At 50.3% G+C, this 24,928-nt stretch overlaps 1 protein-coding gene across 1 annotated transcript in view; it reads right to left on the reverse strand.

Moving 5' to 3' along the window:
* Positions 1-7,012: 7,012 nt before the first annotated feature.
* Positions 7,013-24,928, reverse strand: part of LOC146766356 (axonemal central pair apparatus protein HYDIN-like) — a 55,035-nt gene continuing 37,119 nt past the window's right edge. The window contains exons 14-22 of the mRNA XM_085589341.1: positions 23,195-23,504; positions 19,983-20,221; positions 18,568-18,820; positions 17,875-18,018; positions 16,215-16,355; positions 15,412-15,728; positions 12,222-12,636; positions 8,028-10,710; positions 7,013-7,510 (exon numbers count right to left, since the gene is read on the reverse strand). Coding sequence (XP_085445467.1) covers positions 10,561-10,710; positions 12,222-12,636; positions 15,412-15,728; positions 16,215-16,355; positions 17,875-18,018; positions 18,568-18,820; positions 19,983-20,221; positions 23,195-23,504 — 1,969 coding nt within the window. The 3' untranslated portion in view covers positions 7,013-7,510; positions 8,028-10,560. The remainder of the gene's footprint in view (positions 7,511-8,027; positions 10,711-12,221; positions 12,637-15,411; positions 15,729-16,214; positions 16,356-17,874; positions 18,019-18,567; positions 18,821-19,982; positions 20,222-23,194; positions 23,505-24,928) is intronic.

The following is a 24,928-nucleotide window of genomic DNA, read 5'->3' on the forward strand; positions in this document are numbered from 1 at the left end:
CAACGAACCCCTGGGTCCGTTCCTCACGGATATAGTCCAGGTCAAGTGTCGCAAATTAGTTAAAAAACTCAGGTGCGACACCCCACAGTTGAATACAAAAAATTGGATCTCCCGGAGATCAAAGTGGGAAAGAGGGAACGATCCCACCCCTGAAGAATATCTCTGCTGTCGGGAAGATGGCTTGCCCTGTAACTTGTAGCAACCAAGTTGACAGGCGAGACAGAGAGGTAGATAGTGGGGATGAGGGGCCCTCCCAAACCTTGAAAGAGAACGTAAATCATCATGAGTATGAGAATGGTGACAACGGAATGGGGGAAAATGGGAATGTAAAACTGAGCATGATAAGTAACATCCTCCCCTGCAGTGCGTATCACTCAATCCTATGGGTTTTTATGTTTGTATGGTTTCCCCTTCAGAGCGCTACAGTTAATTTGCATGAACCCTTTAAATGGACCTTAAGCAGATGGGAGGATCACGATACCCGTCATATTTTACAAACAATAACGGGACCTGGAGCACCAAGCTTCAAAGTTGGGATCTGTGATCTAACTCGGAATTTAAAATGCGGGCGACTGTTAAACTTAACAAGCTTCTATATGTGCCCCGCTTCAAACCCAGGGAAGCAATACTGTAATTACCCCAAACATTATTACTGTGCCTATTGGGGCTGTGAAACAATAGCATCAGCGTGGGCTCCGGGTGGGGGATTAGACAAATATTTAAAGGTAGGACATGGACCAGTAGGATGTAAACAACCACGAGAGTGGCCTTGGACTGGGAAAAACTTACTTGGGAACTGCACCTTTCTTTACCTAAATGTCACTCAACCAAGCGATTCTGGGTGGTTAATAGGCAAAACATGGGGAGTTAGGCATTGGATAGAAGGACATGATCCGGGAAATCTGATTCAAATAAAAAAGGAAGTAGCGCCACACGACCCTAGCCCTATAGGCCCAAATCCAGTAATAAGCAATGACTTAAAAGAGAGTAATAAAGCCAGAGATAATGTTATAGACAAAGGTAATCAAGAACCTCAGTTATTAGTGCAGAGGTATACAACTTTATGGAAAATCATGCAAGCTACCTTTGGAGTTTTGAATCATACCCATCCTAACCTAACTAAAGGATGTTGGCTTTGCTACATGATAAATCCACCCTTTTATGAAGCTATTGGGATTACATCTGAGGCAAGAGAAATAAATGGTACAAATCCAAAAGAGTGTCTCTGGAAAAAAGAAGGAGATAATGTTCCAGGCATTACCTTGTCCCAGGTTAGTGGACAAGGAAGATGTGTAGGAGAAGTTCCAGCAGATATGCGACACCTCTGTAACACAACAATGAGCATTAGCAAAGCAGACAAGCCTTTTGATTGGCTTATGCCAGCAATCAATACTAAATGGGTATGTCAACAACTTGGAGTTACACCCTGCCTATCGGTAAGAGCCTTTAATAATTCAGACTTCTGCATTCAAGTTCTAATAATCCCCAGAATCGTATACCACCCAAAAGAATACGTGGTAGAACATCAGAAGACCCCTGAACACTACCTGGTTAAAAGGGAACCACTTACAGCACTAACGGTAGCAATCTTGCTCAGCATAGGAGGAGCAGGAGTAGGAACAGGGGTCGCCTCCCTGGTAAGTCAAACCCAAGGTATGAAAGCTCTGCGTACATCTGTAGATGAGGATTTGAGTAGAATAGATAAGGCCATAAGTGAACTAGTTAAATCAGTAAAATCCCTTTCTGAGGTAGTCCTCCAAAACCGAAGGGGATTAGATTTGTTATTCTTACAGCAAGGGGGGCTATGTGTTGCTTTGCAAGAAGAATGTTGCGCTTATGTAGATCACACAGGTATTGTAAAAGACACGATGGCTGAGTTACGCAAACAAATAGAACAACGAAAAAGAGAAAGAGAACCCCAGCAGAGTTGGTATGAATCCTGGTTCACATATTCTCCCTGGCTGACCACTTTATTATCCACCCTTGCAGGACCAGTAATTTTACTAATTCTAATACTTACTTTTGGACCATGCATTCTTAGCAAACTTATTACACTAGTGAAAAATAGGTTAGAAGCTGCACATTTAATGATAGTAAGGCCAAAGTATGAGCCACTTAGCGAAGTAGAGACTGAAGAGTATTTAGAATTGAGCAAAAGGGAATTAGAGCGCTTTAATGAACAAAAAGGAGGTTAAAATAAAAAGGGGGGATATTGTTAGGAAAATAAGGCCTTTTTGTTCATAATATAGAGTCTCTCATATTCACAGAATAGAGTTTTAATTAGAGTTTTTACTTGTCTGAACATGTTCTCATTTTGCCAGGCATTCCAGTGTCTATCTCAGGCATTCCAGTGACTATCTTTCAAGGACAACTTCGTTACAAACTTTTTAGGGAGTTAAAACTGTTTTGAGAAAGCTGCTGCTAGGCACCCAAACACCTAAGCGAATAGATATGTTTCAAGGATAGTTCCGTTACAGACTTGGCAAAACATGTAAACGTGCCTAGAGATAACATTTCTTGTTTTTGAGGGAATTTCCAGGTCGCAGAGACAACCTTAAAGAAGACCACTGGCGCCACCAAGAGGCAAAGAACGACCACCTAACAACAGGGTGCGCCTGCGCAGAAGAGACACCAGAGCGTCACCAGAACGTCACACATCCGGAAGCGACAACCCAATAAGTGGGGGGGAAACGGAGAGCTAGGCGCGGTAGTTGAAACGACTGCCGCCCAGCGCGCGCTGGTTTGCTTTCGCTTTCCGCTATTAATAAATCCTTTTAATTGGATTTGACAGCCTATTGTGCTCGTTTATAACACTGCAGACGTCTCGTCAGACAACGATTGGGAACTCAGAGACTTGGGGTTTTTCTGGGGAATCAAGTGTTGTTTGGATGTTGCTGCATTGCGGGGTTTCTCACAGAGGTTGGGGACATGGACATGGGGTTCAAACAGATAGTGTTCATGTGCTTCATTCCTTTGCTTGTTGCCTTGGACAATGGGACAGGCTTTCCCATGAGACAACCAAGGGAAAAGGTGTGGGAGACTTTGACAAAGGCAGCAGGTCTGGACAGCATTTGCCTGACCCATTCAGAACTGGGGAAACAATTTTTGACATGTTTGGTAGGTATGCCAGTGAAGGAATGTCCAATTCCAAGGGACACCCTTCCAAAAAGGTTCTGAAGTCCTTTTCGGATCCTATGGAGGGATGGCGTGTCTGGACACAGTTCCTTCCTGTGGCTCACTTTGAACCTCCAGAGTTGGAAATTTTTGGATCGACAAAAATGGGATTTGGTACCGAATTCAATCCATTAAGAGTGGCAAAGATAGATAATCAGATAGTAGATATCATTCCAATTCAGTTCTTTCATAGAAATGCCTGGTGCAATCACACCAAAGTGATGAGCAAACTATCCCTTCAACACCCAGCCACTTTACCGAACGGAGTGTTTTTTCATTTGCAGGGACAGAATTTGGCCTGCTATCCCTGCAAAAGTCAAAAGCAGTCCATGCAGCATTGAGGAGCTCTCATTGATAACACCTGATTTGAGAACTTTAAAGGAGCAGACACACATGAAAGAGAAAAGGTCCTTTGAACAATATAGCCAAATTGTGATAATGATGTTTGTACTTGGGACAAGGCTCGGAGAATTGCAGTTGCAATTTTCTCACCCCAAAAACAGCGTTGGGGGTGACCTTGACACAATTGGACCACATAGCATGCTGGATTGAGTAAACATAATCGTGCCATTTCGTCTGCACTGAGTGACATGTTAACAGATATCAGCAGTGCAAGACAAGCGGTGCTTCAGAACAGGGCAGCAGTTGGTTATTTGCTGCTGTCACATGGGCACAGATGTGAAAAATTTGACGGGACATGCTGCATGAACTTGCTTGATCATTCAAAATCTATTCATGAAAATATGAAACAGATGCAAAGTAGTATCAGCAAATTGAGAAAAAAGAAACTTACAAGATTCTGGTGAAATGATTTCATTGGCTTTTTTAATCTTTCACCATTGTGGAAAAACTTTTTAAAATAGTGTTATATATTCTTATAGGGTTTGTAGTTCTACTTGTTCTGCCATGCATTTTCATGTGCATTCAAAGAGCCTTGAACAACATGGCAAAGCAAGTGTTTCTGGTTCAAACAGGGAGTGGAGATTTGGGAACTCAAAATGTCTCTCAGACATTTTTAGAGGTTCCAAGCCTTGGTCAGAAGCATTCTAGACCCTGGCAGACAGCTGAAAAACAGCTGTGGTTTTGGGTTTGAGCCATGGAATGAATTGCCGGCTTTGGAGGTGGAACAAGCAATCACAAAAGGTTAGATAGTATAGTATAAGTAGTTACGAAGTAGAGGGGAAATTTTTTTAGTATTGTACAGGGGGGTTTTAGCACATGTACAGGGGGGTTTTCACTTTGTACATGGGGGTCAGAAGTTCTAAGATGGAGGAAAGTGGGCTGAACCCATCCTTCTTCCTTCTTCTTCCTTACCTCCATGTTCTTGGTGATGTTGGCACTCACAGATTGGTTTAGAGTAGAAAAACACTTGGCAACGTAGGTAGTAGGTATTGGGGAATAATTGTAAACATGTTATACGTAATGTATCTTATAAAAGATAGCAGCAACCCTGGGCGGAGGGAGAGACGAAGAAGGCAGCAGATAGAGAGGATGTCAGGGGGTGTGTGTGCCTCTACCCAGGCCGCTGATCAAATAGCCGCAGTCCAAGAACATAATCTGTTAGATAACTAGCAATAAATTGCCTTGAGACCGAACAGCTAAGCCTGCAGAGTTTTTCTTTGGAAGCACGGGTTGGAGGAGGAATTTCACCACCACATGTGGCCCGAAAACAAGGCTGGGGTTCTCACAGACACTGGGATCTGCCCTGGGTTGGTGATCTCCAGAGTGCTTCTCTCAATGTGACCCTTATGGACAGGGCCCATGTCCAGGACATACTCGGGCAGCTCAACTCTGCAAGGAGGAGTAAGGACAGTCCTTAAACCACAGCCTGGCTACACATCCAAGTGGATGGAGGATACAAAGACAGTGGCTATTTCTCTATTCACTGCTGTAAAAACTCAGCTCAAGCCCATGAAACCCATGGCCTGACCACCTGGCAATGACTTTGGGAAGTCAGGAGGAGTGCAGGTCCTAGGTTTTATCAACTTCTAATGGTACCTGAAAATAAAATTAGTTTAAAATGGACACTGGCCACAGCTGCTCTGCCATGAAAAGCCAGTGTGAGTACACTGGGTCTCCACCGGTCTCAATGAAACTGCCTAGCCTGGTATATAGCCTGAGCCTGACATTGCTTTGGGGCCTAGGAACAAGATTTGCCTCCACAGGAAATCTTCATTGCTCTGCAACCAGATCACATGATCTGTTCTGCAGAGCATCTTCTTCCTGAATTGAAGCCTCCTGTGCTTGTGCTGCATCACGATGGTGCAAAGAGAGGGACCAAGTTACCGGGATAAGCCCTGCCACCCCACCAGGGTTCAAGCCATCTGATTTTGGGTTTTAAAGGATTTGCTGACATGTGCAGTTCCCTTCTCCTTTTGTTTAGTGTGCTCTGTTAGTTGGCACCAAGACATCAGCTGGGAGCTGTCTCTTTCAGAGCTAATCAGCAGGAACAGAATTTATGCTGTCTGGAAGGGCTTGAAGGTCTGCACTGGGTCCCCCAGCTCTAGGGACAGAACCCCAACACCTGTGGGGAACTGAGCAGTCCAAAGCTCAGCGTGGTGCTGGGGAAGGGAGGACACTCTGCTGTTCCCATGTAGCGTGTCACAGCCACCGGGACCAGACCCTTTCTGAAGTCCAGGCTATTCCCAGCTCTGCAGACACAAGGAGCTCTCAGGAGAAGGGGACATGGCTGGGTGTTCCCCATGGGGCACCTGGGGATGGGAGTCCCTACTCACTTGACAAGACTCTGGCACAGCTCCTTGTCAGGGAACCTGCTCTTCGGGGGATAGTATGTGAGCTTTTGCTGCAGCTCCAGATCAGCCTTCTCTATCAGCGTCCTCATCGTGTCTATCTGTAGCTGAGAGCTTGGCTAAGGAAAGGGAAGACAGTGGCCGATTAGCAAAGGTCCTTCCCAAGGCCCAGCTTGCACCTGAGAAAGGATCCCTTCCTGCTCTTGTTGAGAGGGGGTGTGGGGGTCCTCCTGGCTGGCTGCTCAGTGTCTGTGACACCTCCTGCTCTCTTAGCCAGGACCTCATCTCCAGGGACACAACTCCAGCATCTTTGCCTGCCCAGACACTGTTAGGAAAACTGATCTGGTCAGGCAGATATAGGATGTCGGATGGGAAGTTATGAGGCAGAAATGCCTTGGGAGGAAACAACTGTGTAGTTTAGGGAGAGAGAATGAACCTTTTTCCCATAGTTCCTTGTTTCAGATGCAAATACTGTTCTGTCCATCAAGTTGTAGTTCAATCCCCTGTTCCAGAAAGTTCAATGTTCTGTGTTCATTCATTGGTCCCTATTACTTGTCATTCATCCCTTGTTCCTCCATTGGTTGCTTTCCAATCACCCCATCCCTGCTCCTCCCATTACCCTTTCTCTGGCTGGTTTCTTTCCACAGTTACCTCGCCTATCCTTTCCCAGTTATATACCCTGGACCCTCCTTCACTCAGGGCTTGCTGCCTCTGAGCCTCTTCAACCTGCCACCCTGCTACCTGATCTCTTTACCTCGCTTCGCCTGGACCTTCCAATAAACAGAGTTGGACCCTCAAGCAGCAAGCCTCTCTCACTTTTACTGGTCTGCCATTATTACCACATCTAGCCCTCAGAGCATCTGGTGGTTTGTGGGAGCTATCTGCACTGACTAGAGAGCTCGCTCTCGGGAAGGCACCACCCCACCGACACCTGCCCTGTGGCCACAGGCAGACAGACCAGCCAGGAACCTTCCACAGCTCCAGGTGCTTGCCTGCCCACAGCTAGTACCTTGGACAAAAACTGCTTTGAAAAGGAACTAGAATGAAGCTGGTGCCTCTTGGAAATGAGCACCACCAGCACAGCCCCAGGGCACAGTCAGGCAGCTGCTGTTCAGGTCTGTAAATCTAGCAGGGCTTGGGTCGGGACCAAGAAACTCCCCAGAAATGACCTGCATTTCCTTCAGAGCACCATCTGAACTCCATCCTTTGATCTCTCCCTGGGGTAGAGCTGTTGCAGCCCCAGAAGAGGCCATGAGCAGAGTGGCAGCCCTAAGGGCAATGCTGAGGTGACAAATGGTTGTAAGTGGGCAGGGAGGTCCCAGGTGCAGCAGGGAGCTGCTGTGGGCTGCAAGGGGCTCAGGTGACATGGGGAGGGTCGCATGTGCCAAACAAGGCTGTAGCTGTTCTTACTACAGTGCCAGAGCCAAGATAACGGGGCTTCAGGTCCCGAGTCTTTGGATTCAGAGTCTTCAAGGTCTCAGTCATCAGGGTCTGAGACTTCTTCCGAACAGCTGATATACTCCTCCGACTGTACTGATGCAGGGGTTTTACAAGCTGTTTCAGTGGCTTCTCATGTTTTTCATTTCCTGAAGGAAGAAAATATCCACAAAGAGAAGTGTGGGCAAAGTGCCAGTCCCATTTCAGCTGGGAAGTCCCTGCCTCCCAGCACTGGTTTCTTCCAAAAAGAAATCCCTGAAGCAATCTATGGGAAGTGGATGCTGCTGCTGCTCTCTGAATCCTCATGTTTGCTCCCACCCATCTCCCACCCCCCAAGGAGCATCTCATCCCCTGCAACGTCACAGAATTCCAACCCTGCCAGAAGCCCTGCCAGCCTCTCTTACAGCTTTCCCAAGCCCTTCAGTCTAGCCATCATCCTTCAGGACCCTGCCAGATGTGCTGGCAAGCTCTGCAGGTTGGTTCCCGGGACAAAGCCCACACGGCATCCTCTGCTCAAGACTCATGAAGCAACCAGGGGGCTTGACTTAGTCTGGGAGTCCTGCAGCCCTCCAGGCTCGGTAGAGGTGAGCACGAACTGCCCTATGGGCATATGGTAGGGAACAAAACCAGAGGAGCCCTTCCTGGGGCCAGACAGGCAGTGCCCACCTGTGATGTTCCAGGGCAGGTTCACGCTGATCATGGGACAGGACGCTTCTCCTTTCAGGAGGATATTTTCTGGGTCCAGGTCACCCACTTTAAGCTGGTAAGTCCTCTTGAAGGCTCCTGGTAATCCTGGCACGTAGGAGAATTTCAGCACTTGCTTCTCACCAGGTGCAATGGAGCCCTGCAGGGACAGGAGAAGAGGGAGGGAATGCATCAGAGTGATGGGGATGGCTCAGGGGACAGACAGGCTGAGGAGACAGGTTCTCATCTAGAAGAAGCCATCAGACCACATCACCTTTGTGACAAATACATTACAGTGTTGGCTTTCGCAACTGGTAGAATAAATACCATGCGTTTTATAATGTTGACTTTTGTAAAAGAAGTTTTGCTAAGGTTTAGAGTTCTTTAAATGTGAATGTTGTGTTGTGATATAAATATTGGTGAAGAGCTCTTGTAATAATAACGTTTAGCCAGTGAAGGAATGGAAACCTGTTGAATGTGCTGAAAGGTAACAAATGACTGGGACCAGGACATCTGCACATGCTCCAAAAAGGCAGGACAGAGGAGGAACTATGTTAAAATATTTCAATATGTACAAGCATTTGTAGATATGGATTAGGCTGATGCAATACCCAGGGTATATAAGGGGTGTTGCTGTGTTGCCTGGGTGCCTCTGGCTGTGCCTAAGCACCCAAGCCAAGCACCCAGCGCTGTTACTTCTCCTTTGTTGACTTTGTCCCCTACTGTCTCTTATTAAATTTTCTTTAAATTTTAACTAAGGAGTGGCCTTCGTTTCTCACACCTTCTACCTTCCTTGTGCCCAAAAAGTCGAGCCTCTGACTCTAGGGTGCCGTGTGTCCTCCCCAGGGCTCATAAGGCTGCAGCCCCAGCACAGCCTGATGTGAGCACAGCTCTGCTGCTAATGGGGTTTGCCCTCTGCCAGCAAGAGCCCACCTCATCCAAAAAGGCTCTTCTGCTGCCACTGGGGAAGTCCCCGCACTGAGCAGGGCCAGCAGCTCCTCTCCTCCCTTGTAGGAGACAGGCATGAAGAAATGGGAAAGCAATTTGCTTCCTCTTCCCACTGCAAGGAGGGACAAAGGCAGGAGTGCTGCTTCGGCTCAAAGGCATCCAGGCAGGACTGAGAAGCTTGGATAGCAGTGGGATGCTGTTAATTTTTCTCCCCGCTCTTCCAGCCCTGCTGCTCCCTGGCCCAAAAAGCCGCTGCACAGCAACAAAGCTGGAGGAGGCAGAGACCAGCAAGCCTACTTAAGGGATATGTGATCACACAGGCAGGATAAGGTGACCCTCAGAAACACTCCAGTGCCAACACAACCCGAGATCTCAGCTGTTGGGAGTCCCCAGAGTGACTGTGAGCAACCAATTGCACTTTTAATTATGCCACAACATATGTTATAAATACACGTTCTGATGTGGGGTGAAAAATTACTATAGGGGCTGTAGATGTGCTGAGAGCCTTAACACATCCCACGTGTAAAGGAGATTGCTGGGAGACAATGCAGGCAGGCTTTGTCTAGGGGGCTGCAAGAGACCTCCCCCGTGGAGGCAGGCAGACCCCAAAGCCCAGGAAATTTTTGCCTGTCTGACCAATCTTCTAACAACTTTGCCCGTTTGACCGAGTTATGGGAGGAATCTTACCATATCGAAGCAGTTAACACTGCCAGGTTTTCCCCACCATTTTTTGTTTTTTTTGTTGGGCTGAGAGCACCTGGAGGGTCCGGCTCTCTGCAGAGCCATCTCTTCTCCGTCTGCCTACGCTGCTGTCGCCACTTCCCCGCTCGCCACGGCAACCCAGTGCTCCGCTGCCTCTCCGAGGGAGCAGCCGCCGCGCCCCAACCGTGACAAGTGCCCAGTGACAAGTGCCCGGTGCCAAGTGCCCGGTGACAAGTGCCCAGTGCCCGGTGCCAAGCCGCAGCTGCTGAGCCCGGCCCGGCCGCAGCCCCGGGACAGCCGCTCCTGCTGCCGCTGCGGATGGAGCCCCTGCACCGCACGCTCGGTGCTGCTGGCAGCACACTTCCTCCATCTGCCGAGCAGGACCCAACAGAGCGGCCCAGCACTCTGGCGGTAGCGCTCCGTCCCTGTCCTCTGTTGCTGTCTCCGTTGCTCATTTTCTCTCCCTGCTCTCTTTTCTATCCCCTTCTGGTCGGGACCATACCCTTTCTTTATCAATAATCAGTTTTCAGATATAACACTTGCTGCGTTTGTGCCTTATTTTCATCTGAGAAATCTATCAAAAAGAATTCTCCTCTACTTCCCTTACAGCAGAACAGTGACCAACACACTTGTGCCTCCTGCCAGTGTCTGCCCTGTGACAGCAGAGCCCCCATCAGCCAAGGCCTGGGGGAGTCTTATCAGGAGAGCTCTTGTTTGATCTCCTCTGCCCCCCGCAGAAATTGCTTACAGCTCTGTCTCTCTCATGGCTGGGTTTGGGGTTTTCCCCTCTGACTTTTTTCCCCCTTCCCCCCACCCTCTTTTTTCCTTTTAACACTCTCCTGGGCCACCTGGCACAGGGCTGGGGTCAGTCACTTGTGCTACTTACAGTGGTGGGATTGACCAGAAACACACCAGGCAGATGCTCGGCTGCAGCGCTGGGATTTAGCGTCCAGATGAATTCAATCTTGCCAGTGTTCACCAGGGTGACCGTGCTGTGACCAATTTCATTAAATATCTGGAGAGAAGGCACAGGAGCAGGAAGTTACAGACTCAGGCCTGCTGCTGGGAATCTCCTTCCTCTCTCCTGGCCTTGGAAGCAGACACATCATGGGAGCAGGGACCAGGGAGGAGATAAGGGCACTTGGGAACCCGGGGAACCCCCAGACACAGGGCACTTGCACGGGACCAGGGAGCTCTGGCAGCACACAGCGGTGTGGTAACAACCGTGTGAGGGGCAGCAATAAATGAACCGGGGGACACGGGCCCTCTGCACTCTGAGGGGTCACCAACAGCCAGGAGAAACAGAGACAGCACTGAGGCATTGCAGGAGAAAAGGCACCTGCATGCAAGTATTGTCAAGCAACATACATGCAACAAGGGATTCAACACAGGGCAACACCGACAGGGCCAGCAGCTGGAAATATCTGTGGGCTTTCAGTTAAAAGAGTGATGTGGGGATTATTCTGGGACAGTCTCCCCAAATACAGTGACTGGAAGCCCAACTTCTTCCCTTGACTGTTGTGTGGATTAAGCAAGAGCTTTAGACAAGAGCATCTTCGTGGAGGTCAGGCTTTGAGAGTGGATCAGCAGAAGCATGTCTCAGGAACATGCCCCTCAGAGCACCCCCCGAGATCCTGCCTTCCTCAGGAGGCAGTCTTAGGTACCCTGAAAAAGAGGCACTCCCAACATTTTGGAGAGGGTTGGAGATGGCCATTTTAAACCAGCTTGGATGCCAGATGCGTCCCTCAAAGGTTGTACTTCCAAGCCCCAGGGCCAACAAAGAGGCTGGGAAGGGAAGGGAGCCCTGGACCGAGGTGGGCAGGAACCTGCTGGCCGTGGTCCCAAGGCAGCTGTGCCAGGGTGTTGCAGTTCCTGTTTATTTTATTAGTTTATTGTCAAATAATTTGCTCTGTTGCACCTCCATGTTCTCCCCAAGTTGGTTCATCCCTGATTTGTACCCTGCCTCAATGCTGTCTTTCATGCCATTCCCCACCCCTTGTTCCAGCTCTTTTCCCTGCCTGTCAAGGCAACCCAACCCCTTATTCCCAAACCTGTGCCACTTCTTAGCCTGGGCCAATCCCCAACTGCAACACCCCTTTGGAATTCCCCTAAACTTGGATGCCCCTTTGGCCCATGTGACTTTACCCTTCCTCCCCCTGCCCTATCCCAAAAAAATGATGTATTCCCTTTACTCCTCCCCTGAAGATTCCCCACTGGACAACTGCTAGCAACTTCCCCGTAAGTTGCAACAGTATAAAAACCCATGCAGCAGCGAGGGCTCTTTTACATTGCTCCTTTCACTTGAAATAACATCTTCCCTGTGGAGTCTTAAGACAGAGAGCCTCCTCCTTTCTCCTTCGCCTGGTCCCTGTTGTGGCTTGTATCTGGCACTGCAGAGCATGTGGCTCTAATTCTGTCTCTGGCAAATCCCCGCACCAAGGCAGTTCCCCACGCCTGGCAGCACCGGAGTTTCTAGAGCTAGCCTGGGCTCTGGTGGGCTGTATCACCAGGGGACACGTGTGGTACCTGAGAGCCGCAGTTGATCTCCCGGAGGCTCAGGGAGTAGCTGACACGTGAGGCCTCCCCAGTCACCATCACCTCGTAGGTGGGGCCTCCCTCCACGTGGCACAGCGCCGTGACACTGGAGATGGCGTTGAGGTGGCCAAAGAAGGTGAAGGAGACCTGCTGGCTCCCTCCTGGCTGCAGCACACCTGACACTGGCACAATACTGAAAGCCTGGAGGACAGGAGAGATTGAGGTGTTGAGCATGGAAATGGGTGCAGAAGAGCATCCTGGACCAAAGTGCAGCTGTAGCCACTGCACAAACACGGCCACAATCACCCTAATCTCTTCCTGCATCTGTGCCACTGACCAATGGAGGGACCATGGGGAAAATCTTCTCCCATACTCAGAAATCAATGCATGAATTAACACATTACATTAAAGTGAACTGGGATGTCTCCTGGCAGCAGAAATTCTCTCTGGTGCACAACTTGTTCTTTTTAATGCCTTTCAAAAGCATTTCTTACTGCTTTTAGAAAAGGGGAAGACTCAGAGTGAGAGCTCTTGGAGCTCAGGGAAGGACTCTGGCCCAGCTAATCTGACTTCTGAGGCTTTTCCCCTCTCTTTTGATTTAAATGCTGCTTTCTCAAGGTGCCTCAGCAAAAGGTCCTGCAAAAATTTCCTACGGACTACCTGATGTGTTCCAGGGGGAGCAATGCCCTCTATAGGTGCTGCACAGCGTCCCTGGAGTGTCCTACAACATGTCCTGCACAGCCCCTCCAACAGCCAGTTGGTTCAGCAGCACTTTGTATGGGCCTGGAGGGACGTGAGGCCCCTCTGTGTGCAGTGCTGGGGGCCACCAGTGGGACTGGGAGCTACAGCCCTGCTTGCCACGCTGGCGATGGATGAGTGAGACGGATTCCCTCTTACCTCCTGCGCTTCAAGGGAAGTGTGCGGTACATCCATAGAGCACCTGAATCCCGTCAACCCTAGTGGGGTGTAATACCCTGCACGAGTTTGTGGTGGCACCTGAAAAACAAGCCATTTTCTATGCTAGGAGGAAGAGATGGCCACTTTGCAAAGTCTCAGTTTGTAAGACAGCTCCAGGGCCAACAGTGTAATACCAGCTCTTGGGTGAGAGCAGACACCTGGAAACAGGTAGTCTGGCTGGGCTGGGAAAAGGGTACATGGAGATCAGGACTCATCACAGCTTGCTCTGGGAAGGAAGCTGGAGGTCTTACCATGATGATACAGATAAAAGCCTCATCTCACATTGTGAAGAAAACAAAGCAAAAAAATTCCACACTCAACACAGGCTTGTAGAATCTGAGCGTGCTCCTCCAAGAAAAACTCTCCTATTTCTCCCTCTCCCCACATCCAGCCACTGGCCCTGCTGCCTGGCCAACTTTCAGAGCACAGGACAACAGGGCAGCAAAAAGAGAGGTCAGCACGAGCATGACTTGTTGGTGGCAGGCTGGGGAGGCAGCACAAGCACTAGGTGTACAAGAAAATCTACCTCTGCTCCTACAGATTGGGCAAGACCCTGCGATTCTTTCAGGGCTATGACTGCCTCCTCCACATTTCTAATCTTGAAGCGTCTTGTTTGAGATGCCAAGGAATCCAAACAGGTTCTCTTCTCCTTTGGCGGTTGAGGTTTGAATGTAGGCAGGTAAAGCTCAGATCTGGAAAACAACATAACTATGAACAGGGACCTGCAGTGGGAAGGAGGGAGGAACACCTGCACAAGCAGCTCCTGGTCAGGATGCAGCCCCTGACCAGGGTGCTGGCACGTTGAACTGAGAAATGGTTTGATCCAGCCCTTCCCAATCCAGGCTGGAGCGGGTCTGCTCTATAGGCAGCCCAGGGATGACACTGAGGTAGCAGTGGTACAGCAGCTGCAATTGCTTACATTGAGGAACTAGAGAGGATAGGGATTAACATCTTGTGGGGATGCAAAAAGCACAGTGGGAGGAAAGCAAAAAGGTGAGATCTGAGGCACTGAGGGGCAGACCCGGCCACAGACGAGCCAGCACAGCCCTCCACAGTGCCCAACACCAGAACCTCTGCAGCTCCACCAGGTATTGATCAGGAATGTTTCCCTGACAGTGTAGGGGGGGTTGATTGACATTTTCCAACACTCCAGGTGACTCAGGTCACATTCCCCATTTTAAATTGAAGCAGGTGCCTGGAGTAACTCTGCTTGTGTTTCTAATGCCATGTGAGGGACACCGTCAAGCCGTGCCTGCCTGTCACCCTGATGAGCTGCAAGTGCTCCCCACACAGTCAAACATGACCTGGATGCACCATTCCCAGACAGGCATTCAGGGCCTGTAATGACCTGCTCCCCAAAGAATCACTGCCTTTGGCTTTGTAGCGTGTGATCTAAGGCTGGGTTTCGTTTCTGGATGAGGGGCTCTCTCATCATAACCTCCAAGAGATCCGCTAATCATCTATTCCACTGTCTTTAGTTGAATGAATGGTTTGAGGCAACTTCCCAGGACCATGGTGACCAGAAGACATTTTTCACCCTAACGTAGAAACTCTCTGGAAGGCAGGGATAGGAGATGATGTGATGAGCAAGTCCTGATGTCAAGCAGAACAGAACCCATAAGGTACATGTTGCACGGTGGACAAGTCAAAATAAGTAACAAGTGTCCACAAAACAAGGGAGTGAAGAATCCAAGGTGTCCACTGAAAGCTGACCCCTGGGAGGGAAATCATCCTGGCAGTAAAGGAGTTGTCCTAACAAAGAAGGAAAGGGAAGGTAACAAGATGTTCAGCATCAGCCCAGGCACTAAGTAGCTCTTTCTCTGGTCTTGGGACTTTCTGGGCATCCTGCAGCACAATGCAAGGGAGGAAGGCAAGGAGCAGAGAGCAGCTCCTGCAGAGAGGACCCATCCCAAAGCAGAGGGACCAAAAGGGCCTTCAGCAGCACTGTGGGAGCTGGCACTAGGAGCCCTTCATCAAGGTGGACATTGCCTCAGGCCACAGAGGTCTGAGAAAGCAGCTTTCACCCCAGCTTTCCTTCCCAGGGGAAACCACTGTGGGGGCTGCACAGCACCAAACTGCTGGAAACCTATTCCCTGAGCATCCAGCCTGACCACGGCTGGTCAATGTTATTTGCCAGATCCTAGGCCAACACCTTTGTTCTTTGCCAAGTACAAACAGGACACCAGCAAGAAGAGCTTCAGGGAGAGGACAAAGGTGCACACACCTCAACTTGTTCACCTGGCTATCCGAATGGAATGACCAGTGATACTTGACAGGAAGTGGGCTGCAGTTGGTGATCTCCAGAGAACGCACTTCTTCAGTGCCAGCCATGATGCAGCCAAACTCCAGGGTGCTGGGCTGGATTTGGAGATTTGGGAAGAGGACTTCTCCCCAAAGGGCGATATGCTCCACAAATGGATGGCCCCTGACCATGCCTATCTTCAGAACTTTCTCTTTTTTCCAGCTCTTAAAATCCAGGTCATAAGCTGGGTCAAGTGCTATGTAGAGATGACAGGTCTCCCCTACATCCACTGTCACAGGCTGCAGGACACAAACAGTAATTAATCACCTGTGGGATGATGTCCCAAGGTCTGACAGCACAAAACTGTAAATGTTCAAAGTGACCCCAGCTTGGGCTTCTCAGTTCATGGTTCATTTCCTTACAGCAGGGGTCTGTAGGCACCACAGTCTAGTCCAGGACTCCCTCAGGCCATTTCTGTGCTCAGCCCCAATACAAGGGGGTGGCTGCGGCAGAGCTGGCATGCTTTCCATGAGACACCTTTACTGCATGGCTTGCCCACACCCAGTTGCCTGCTCCCTTCTCCCTGTGCCTTAAAGGCAGGACGGATCTTCTCAATTCAGGAAAGATTTTGATTCCTTCAGCAGCTCCGCTGATGCAGCTCAGGCCAGCTCACTGCTGATGCTGCAGAATGAACTTCTTGACCCAAGGAGCTCCCTTGAAAGGCACCAGAAAGGCACCACATCCCTCCTGTTCAGACCCCACTGCAGGAGTCCAGGGCTGCTCACCTGGCCATCTGGGAGGGGCTGCTGGTCCTCATCACAGACCAGGAACGGCTGCTCCAAGTCCAGCATAAGGTCCAGTGGCAGCAGGCAGGTGTTTTTTAAAGACAAAGGCTGGTACTGCCGAGTCAGGTCATCACTGGGTTTCTATGGAAACAGGAGACAAGGAAAAACAGCCTCAACCAGGCACAGACCTCCTCCTGCTTCTGCTGCATCTCACATTTTTCAGCCCCAGAAACGCATACATTCCTATTTACCCTTTCTATTTATTACCCTTTTTTCCAGGAGGTTTTTCTTTAAAGATACTTCTCATGTTTAGAAACCACAGCATCCTCTGGGGGACAGGGAAACACTCCCATGTACAGATGAGGGAATAGGTCCCTGAGAGGAGGTGGCTGCTTCAACAAAATCTAAAGCAGAAAGTGACTCCAGACCATTTGTCTCCAGTTTTGTCCTTCTATTGGGCAGAACAGCACTAGATGGTCTTCACTCACATACAGTCATTTCTCACAACCTTATTGGCTCTAGCAGCCTCATAAAAGCCTAGGCTCTTTTTTCCTGTCTATGCATTGTGCTGGGCTTCTTGCATGGTTTAGAGAAACCAGAGACTTTGGGAAACTACTTCTGGATGTGCTGACATCAAACAGGTGCTGTGCCATAGCATGCAATAAATCAGTTTGTGTGTGTGGCATCAAGCAGAACCCAGGCAGAATCAGGTAGAGCTGAAAAGCTTCTAATTACATCTGAACTGCCTGTTCCAGGGGGGATTCTGTACTTCAGTGGAAGCCTGGGAACCAGAGGAGAGGCCTGAAACTGCAGAAACCAAAGGATGAAACATTGTCTCTTTTTCAGACAACTTGCAGGAGAGGGAAAGATGATGCTGGAGTTGGAATCCAGAGACTAAAGGGCACCTGCTCTGCTTCAGTGTTATCATCACTGCAGCTGCAGGATGTCTGGGGGTGTGGGTCTCAGATTCAGTCAAAGAGAGAAATGGAGAGTTTCTAACCAGGCAGAAGCCTGGGAAAGAGTTGGAGAAGAATGTAAATAATTCTTTATCTCTCTTGTTGTTCACATTGTTTATAGTGAAGTTCTATCACTGTGCGTCAGGCACTCTGCACCAATGGGGTGGGTTGTTTCCACTTCAGGACCAATGGAACTGGTCCTCACAGAGCTCTGTATAAAAGAGCAGTGTATTTTGAATAAATGAGAGTTTCACTCTCAGCAGCCTTCTAAGTCAGTCTTCTCAACAGCAACATGGGGGGTCCTCTGAAGCAGGTGCAGCTTAGGGAAATGCACAGCAAAGAAGGCAAAGAGACACAGGAGATGATGGGTTTTTCCTTGTCAGCCTGAGGAATTCACAGGAATCTCCATTTTTCCCAGCTTCCTTACAGCATCGGTGTACAGACATCACTGTGCCTTGGAGGATCCTCAAAAGCCTCCCTTTACAGTGAGCAAAGAAACTAGCATTTCTCTGGAAGCGGCCACGATCCCCCTTGGCAGTGCAGCTGTAATTTTACTTTGGGGAAGTTAAATACCAGTCTCGCCTCTAAAAGCGTTGTCACTTACTTTACAGAGTGTCTCAGGAAAGGTAAAGAGGAGCTTTAACACAAGCACACAACCCCCTCAGCCATGCTGTTAAATGCCAGGATGCAATCCCAAAACTTACCTTCTCCACGTGGAAAGAAAATTGTCTGGCTGATATTTCTATGGAGGGATCAATATATTTGCAGATAAGGACTGTTTCTATTATCTTCTCTCTCCTGCTGGCTATCCCTCTGACAGCTTCACACATCACATAATCCTGCACCTCCTGCATGCAAGAGTCACTTGTCACCAGTGGGTGGTGGCAGGGCACCCTGCAAATGCCCGACATTGGCTCAGCACCCACCATAGGCCTCATTCCTGCCACAGAGTTACGGTCACTGCCCCTTTTTCTTCCTGCGATGCAGCTTGTTTATTCTGTGCTCAATTGTCTGCAACACTGCACCCCAATAACCACTTGGCACTTGTTTAATTCACTTTCTTTTTGGGCTCCTAGTCTAAGTGTAATTTATTTCTCTGCCCTTCTTTGCTGACTAAGCATGCAATGCTGTTTGCCCCAAAAGAGCAGTATTTCCTTCCAGCCCTACTTTGGTATCAGCACTGGGTTCTGGTAGCTGTGGAATCACAATAAAGTCTCAGCTGGTCTGGGGGTGGCCAGCAGGGAAAGCAACTGGTGCTGCCACAAAAACGTGTGGTCTTAAACCAGTTTCTTGAAGGCCCCTGCTCATTTCCCCAGGCTAACGTCGAGGGACTGTGGAGCAAGCCCAGGAGAGGGGATCTGATGGTTGCCCAGGCTCAGCCCCTGGGGGCACCTCACCTGTGCGACGCGGGAGAAGCCTCGCAGCACCAGGTCCGCAGACTCGCCTGGCTGCAGTTTCATCAATGGTGGCTCCAGCGCAAACATGGGGGCGGCACATTTGGGGCTCTGGGAATCATCTTTGGGGCTACTGAGGGCTGAGATGCCCTGGCCCCCCTCCTCAGGTGGGCTGTAGCATCCCACGCTCCAGAAGAGCTGATAGAAATGGTGGCCCCTGTTTGTCACTTTGAACCGATGAATACAGGGAAGGAAGCTAGAATAGAAGGCAGGATGGAAAATATTATGGGAATAGCTATTTCCCTGGTCATCAGATTGCTCCCAGTGAGCAACCTGAGGTGTTAATAGCTTGGAGAAGGTCTTCATTTCCAGCTCTTAATGTGGACCAGAAATAGTATCTGACAAGCTGCCCTTCTGATGTCATTATTGCAAAGAGAAATATGTTTATAATGGTAATGTAGCATTTTCCAGGCAAGGCTAACAGGACCTGGTGTTTTCCTCCAAAATGTTTGTTCTGGGGTGATTCATACTGTTGCTGTATTTTGTATTAATCTGTGCCCAAAACTGTAACTGAGTTTTGAGATCCTGCACTTGGGGACTTTGTGTGTGGGGATATGATTGCAGGCATTCCCAAAAGCCAGCTCAGAGGCAGTTTCTGGATGATCCCAGCAAGCTGATAAAAATTGTCTGCCTGCTCCAGGAGAGGAAACCAGGGAAGCAGGGCCTCTCTCTCGTTGGTAGCAGCCTTGGTTTTGCACTGGTAGCCATCTGTAGAAACTTCATTTTGCAATAAGAAACTGTTTGGAAGTGAACTTTGCAAACTCTGCTGGCAGTGAAAAATTGAGCGAGGTCCTGGGCAGAGCAGGGCAGCAGCAGAGCCCATGAACAGCGTGAGGAAGCAGCGGTGCAGACCCCACACAAACCAGAGAGTTTCCATCTGCCTCTGGGACTGCTCTGTGGGTTCCTGCCTTCCCGGTGGGAACTGTCACCCTCCTGTCTCTTTGTTCCCGGGGCCCCTGCATGCCATTTTGGTGTGATGCCATCTTCCCTTGGTCCCTCAGCCACAAGGAGAGACCACCTCATCTGGGCACCATTTCAGGAACCTTTTGTGAGCCTGCCATCATCACTTGATCATTACTCACTGTCCTGCTGACAGACATTTATGTCCTCACTTGATCAAGTAATAATCAAGACACTAGAACTAAAGAAAATTCAATGGCAATTTAGCGACTTGTTTCTCTGACAGTGGCTTTTGAGGGTGTCCAACAACTCTCAACTGGCCATCACATGTTTCTAAAGGAACCTCTCTGCCTTCAGGGAGTCAGGGCTTTGGACACTGAAGACCTTGCCTGAAGGACTACAGCAAAACTGCTCTTTGTTGAGACAGGAGCAGAGGTGGGAGTGGAGAGATCTCCTACCTGAATTGGCATCCCAGGTTGAGCTCTGGGGCAAATGGTTTGTCTATGACAATTGTGCTGCCAGTGCCCAAAGCCACCAGCCGACAGGCAGTCCAAAGGCTGTCCCCAGTGAACAGCTGGATAGTGTTAGCGAAGAGTCCAGTGTCATCCAGGGTTGCTGTGACAGTCACAGGCACCTGACCCCTAGCAGGGATCACTCCTTCTCTGGGTTCAATGGTGTAACAATGGGGTTTGCAAGGCTGTAAGACAAGCATAATATGCATTTAGGATGGGAACCATACACCCTGGTGTCTTGTGGAAAAAAAGACTAAAGAGGGGATGATAAAAATCATAAAGACTTAAAATCCCTAAAATAGAGTATTGGGCAACAGCAGAACTCCTACAACTTGTCTTTTCCCCTCCTTTAACGGACTCACCTAATTAACCCAGTTCTGCCCAACCCAAGTGTTGCCTTCATGGAAGACAACGGTGACCTGGTTTCAAGGAACAGCACGGCAGCCCAGTCTCTCCTGGGCCACTCGGGCTAACAACACACGCAGGACACCAATGTGGTGGACGGTCAAAAGAGTTTATCTTATCTCACGGGTTTAAATAGTCTTGGGGGACTCTGCTACGTCAGGAGGGGTTGGTAGGGTCTCTAGGGTTAGTTAGGAGTGGAAGACTACTGGGTTAGGTGTGGTTACATTCATTGGGGTAATGGATAACATGTTGCAGGGTGAGAGGGGGATGGGGGTCTTTCTTTCCGTCACATCCCAAAATCTTCCGTTCGCCTGTCCCTATCTACTACATCTCCCCCCTCCTTTTCATAAATAAAATGAGGTAGTCGTAGATATAGGCACTGGAGTGAGGTACAAACTTGTTACTTGGTAAGGAAAAAGGGGTTTGGTAAACCTGAGTAACTCTCGCAAGGTGAGTTTCGAAGGCTTTTGCAACTGACTGTGTTCGCAGTTTTTGGTTTACAGCATTTGTTGCTGGCCCACGAACAGAATGTTCGCCTGTTCTAGACGGGCTTGAACAAACGAGACCAGCTTGTTCAGCAGGCATGGTCCTATGGTAATAACAGCTAAAAGCAGTATTGCTAGCGGACCTACCAGGGCGGAAATTAAAGTGGTGAGCCAAGGTGATTGATTGAACCAGGATTCGAACCAACTCTGCTGGGTTTCCCCGTCTCTCTGAGCCAGTCTATCTCGGAGTTCTGCCATGGAGTCTTTAACGACTCCCGTATGATCTGCATAAAAGCAGCATTCCTCTTTCAAAGCTGCACACAGTCCTCCTTGTTGCATGAACAAGAGGTCTAGTCCTCGCTTATTCTGTAAAATTACTTCTGAAAGCGAAGAGACTGATTTTTCTAGATAGGACATAGATTTCTCGATCTTCTGCAGGTCTTCATCAAATGTCATTTGCAGCTGAGAGAGTCCGTGCTGTTGGGTTGCGATGGCTGAGACACCAGTGGCTGTACCAGCTGCTCCCAGGCCGAGCAGCATTGCGATAGTTATACCTGTGATTATTTCTCTTTTGTGGAGTCTGTCAGGTTCTTCGAAAAAGTGGTACACTTCTTCATCTGAGTGGTACAGGACCCTAGGAACAATCAGAACTTGGACACAGAAGTCAATAGAGTCATTAAATTTGGCAAGGAACACACAAGGACTCACTCCGGATCGCTGGCAAACCCACATCCCAGACGCGGATGGGACCACCCACTTATTGGTTTTTCTGTTGGGCTTGACAACTGCGGTGTAGAAGTTGCCTTTCTGCTTTGCTAAGGTTGCATTGTTAAACATTTGCCCCGTCTTGTGATTTGACTCAGGGTGATTCCTCTGCGGGGGAGTGTCCCATCTGCACTGGTGGGGGGCACTAGCTGTGGAGTAACTGAAGGGGGTGTTTAAAGCAATGCCTTCGTAGAAAGGGGGTTTAACATCATAACAAAGCCAACAGGAGTTAGTCAGGTTCGGTTTGGTTTCGTTTAGGGTTAGAAAGGTAGCTTCTAGCATACAAACACAGGGGTGTTCCACGGGCTGGTGGAGGGTTCTATGTGACCCTTTTGCAGCTCGAGGTTGACCAGATCCAGCAAGGCTGCCATTCGAGGCTTTGACAGGGGCCACTGCTCAACCCATACGGGGTCTGGTGATTTCCAAGTCAGTTTGATTGGCAGCAGTGGGTGTACGGCAGTGGCCCTTAATATAAATTTGTAATCCTGACTCCTAATATAGCAAGGATGTCCCTTCCTATCAGGGGTGGAGAGTTTTGCAAAATATAGGGGTGGATTGCTACTGTTTGTTCTGGTCCCTTTTTTGTATGAAGCATTATGGCTACTAATTGGGTGCTTTTCCAAGCTCGGGATGGCCCTCCCGCTCCGTTCACTGGGGGGACTTCTTTGCATTCCCAGTGTTGGGGCCACAGTGCTTGGGGAAAAATCGAGCAGTCTGCTCCTGTGTCTGCCCAAAACTGAAGCCCTATGACATGGGGGTCCTGACTGCCATAAAGACGGCACGTCCCGCCCATCTTCGGAGGCTCCTTCCCTATTTTCATGGCCAGGGCCACCCAGGGGTCCCGTTCTGGGGCATCCCCTGCTGACCCTGCGGCACGGGCGCTGCTTGCGGTGGTAGTGGGTACGAAGGTACCGCAGGCTGTGTTGCAAAATTCGCTGGCGAGGGTACCAAGCTGGCTGCCTCCTGTGTGGGTATGGGGTATAAGGGCACCCCGTCCCACTGGGGGTTGGCATAGATGGGCCGCATTGCATTCGCGGCGGGAGGAGCCGAGTGCGGCCCGCACGCCCCATCCCTCTCCCGTTTCCCTGGGGCTGGGACCTGCATTCCTTGGCGAGGTGCCCCTTCCTCCCGCAGCTCCAACAGGCTCCTCTCGGGCGTGCTTGGGGTGGAGGTGCCGCGGCGGGCTGCCGTGCCGGCTGGCGACAGCTCACCGCGATGTGACCTGCCTCACCACACTTGAAACATGCCATGGCACTGGTCAGGGTGTGGACGGCTGCCTGAATGGGTGTCAGGTGCTCTTCCCTTACTACATGTCTGATCATGTCAGCCAGGCTGGCTCCGGCTGGCAGGGAACGTAAGATATCTTTGGTGACAGAGTTGCACTGCTGGCGCAAGCAGTCAGATACCACGGGGCCCTTTGCCTCTGCCGGCAGGGTAGAGGAGTCTATCGCTGCCTGCAGGCGATCTACGAACTGTGTGAAGCTTTCGCTCTGCCTGCCTCACGGTGGAGCACGGCGACGGCTTGGCCACGACCCGGGAGGCTGCACGAATAGCCTCCCTACCAGCCCGAGTGGTCGCCCTGAGCTCCTCAGCCTGCATCTGCATGGCTTGTTGCTGAGGCGTGATCATATCATCATGCTTTCCCATAAGCCTGGATAACGTCGATCCGTGTAGTGGCTGCCTCGCGCCAGATGCTTGGGCGAACAGCTTTGTACAATTATCCTCCCATTCCTGTCTAAACACAATCATTCCGGCACCATCAAGTATCATGCGACCTATTCGTTTGATATCAAAGGGAGGCAGGTTGTCATTACTAAAAAGACCATCGATTAATGTGGAGACCATGGCCGAATTGATTCCTTTTTCTGCAATGGCTTTGACAATTGACTGTACATCTTTTGGGTTTACCGGGGCATATACCCTCTGCTGGTTCCCTTCCGGGCCGGTGATCCTCACCGGGAAGGTTTGTACGGCAGCCGCTGGGGACCACTCGGCACAGGCTATTTTTATTTCTCCCCAGTCAGTAAACTGGGCTGGTTCGTATTGTGGCTGCTTTTTGGTGCGGCTTAAAGCTTTACTTGGTTCGGTTTTAAATTGTGTTGGCTCTATTCTCTTCGTCTTAGAGTCGCAGCTGGCTCCTGGCAGCTCTTCTGAGCTGCCGGAGCTGCTGCTGGACTCAGAGTCGGAAGTCGAATGCCAGCGCACTTCCGGGGCTCGGTGCCGTTTTGTGCGGCTCCGACCCCGCTCCTCCCCCCGGGGGTGGCGCCGCTGCCGCCCCCCGGGCTCGCCCTGCCTCCTGCAGGGGGGGTTTCTCCCTTACATGGTAGTGGCGTCAGGCGCGGCTGCCGATCGGCTCCGAGCCCTCTGCCGCTCTCCTCCTCTTTCTCCCGCACACGCGCATTAGCAGAACTCCGCGCCTCTGGGCTCTTCGTGCCGAGACTGCCCGCGCCCCGCCCCTCCCCTTGGCTGCCGGCGCCATTTTCAAAGGGATACGGGGGCGGCGTGGGTAGGATCTCCTCCCGAGCCGCGGCCTCCGCGCCTCTGGCTTCCCCCGCCAGTCCCCGCCAAAAGAACTCTGCGCGCTGCTGCACCTCCGGCAGCGGGTCACTGACCGGCAGTGGTGGGGCGGGTGGGGAAGCCGCGGATTTTTGGGAGGTTTTCGCGGGGGGTCCCAGACCCCGGGCCGGGGAGGGGGGCGACGCGCCAGGCCCCCCCGGATCCCCGCTCCCGGGCGGATCGCCCTCAGGGGCGGTTTGCGTTGCCGCTCCTACGCCTAGCTTGGGTGTAACTAATAAACACATACGCGCTATGCTCCATGTCTCCTGCTCTTCTATTGCTCCGCACAGGGCTTTCTCTACTTTGCCCCATGCCTTAAGGCTTCTGCCACTGCCTAAGGATTTCGTGTCATCGGCCAGCACGGCTGTGCGTTTTTCCCATATCTCCGGATGCAAAACATTCACAGGGCGTTCAATTGCCCCAAGCTCAAGCAGCCTTGCGATAGCAAGATAAAAGTCTTTGAGCTTACACTCAATGCCCCATTGCTTATGAACCTCACTTACGACCCTGGCGATGGCATCCATGACGACCGCGGGTCCTGGGACATCTCCCTCGCTGAGAACACGGTTTCACCGGTCTGGCTGCTGCTCTTGTCCAGGTGACACCCGCTACCCGAGCGAATTATTCCCGGGCTTCAGCACCAGTTATGTTGCCTTCATGAAGACAACGGTGACCTGGTTG

This window comes from Lonchura striata, chromosome 11 (genome assembly GCF_050655825.1).
Source record: "Lonchura striata isolate lonStrDom1 chromosome 11, ASM5065582v1, whole genome shotgun sequence".
NCBI lineage: Eukaryota > Metazoa > Chordata > Aves > Passeriformes > Estrildidae > Lonchura > Lonchura striata.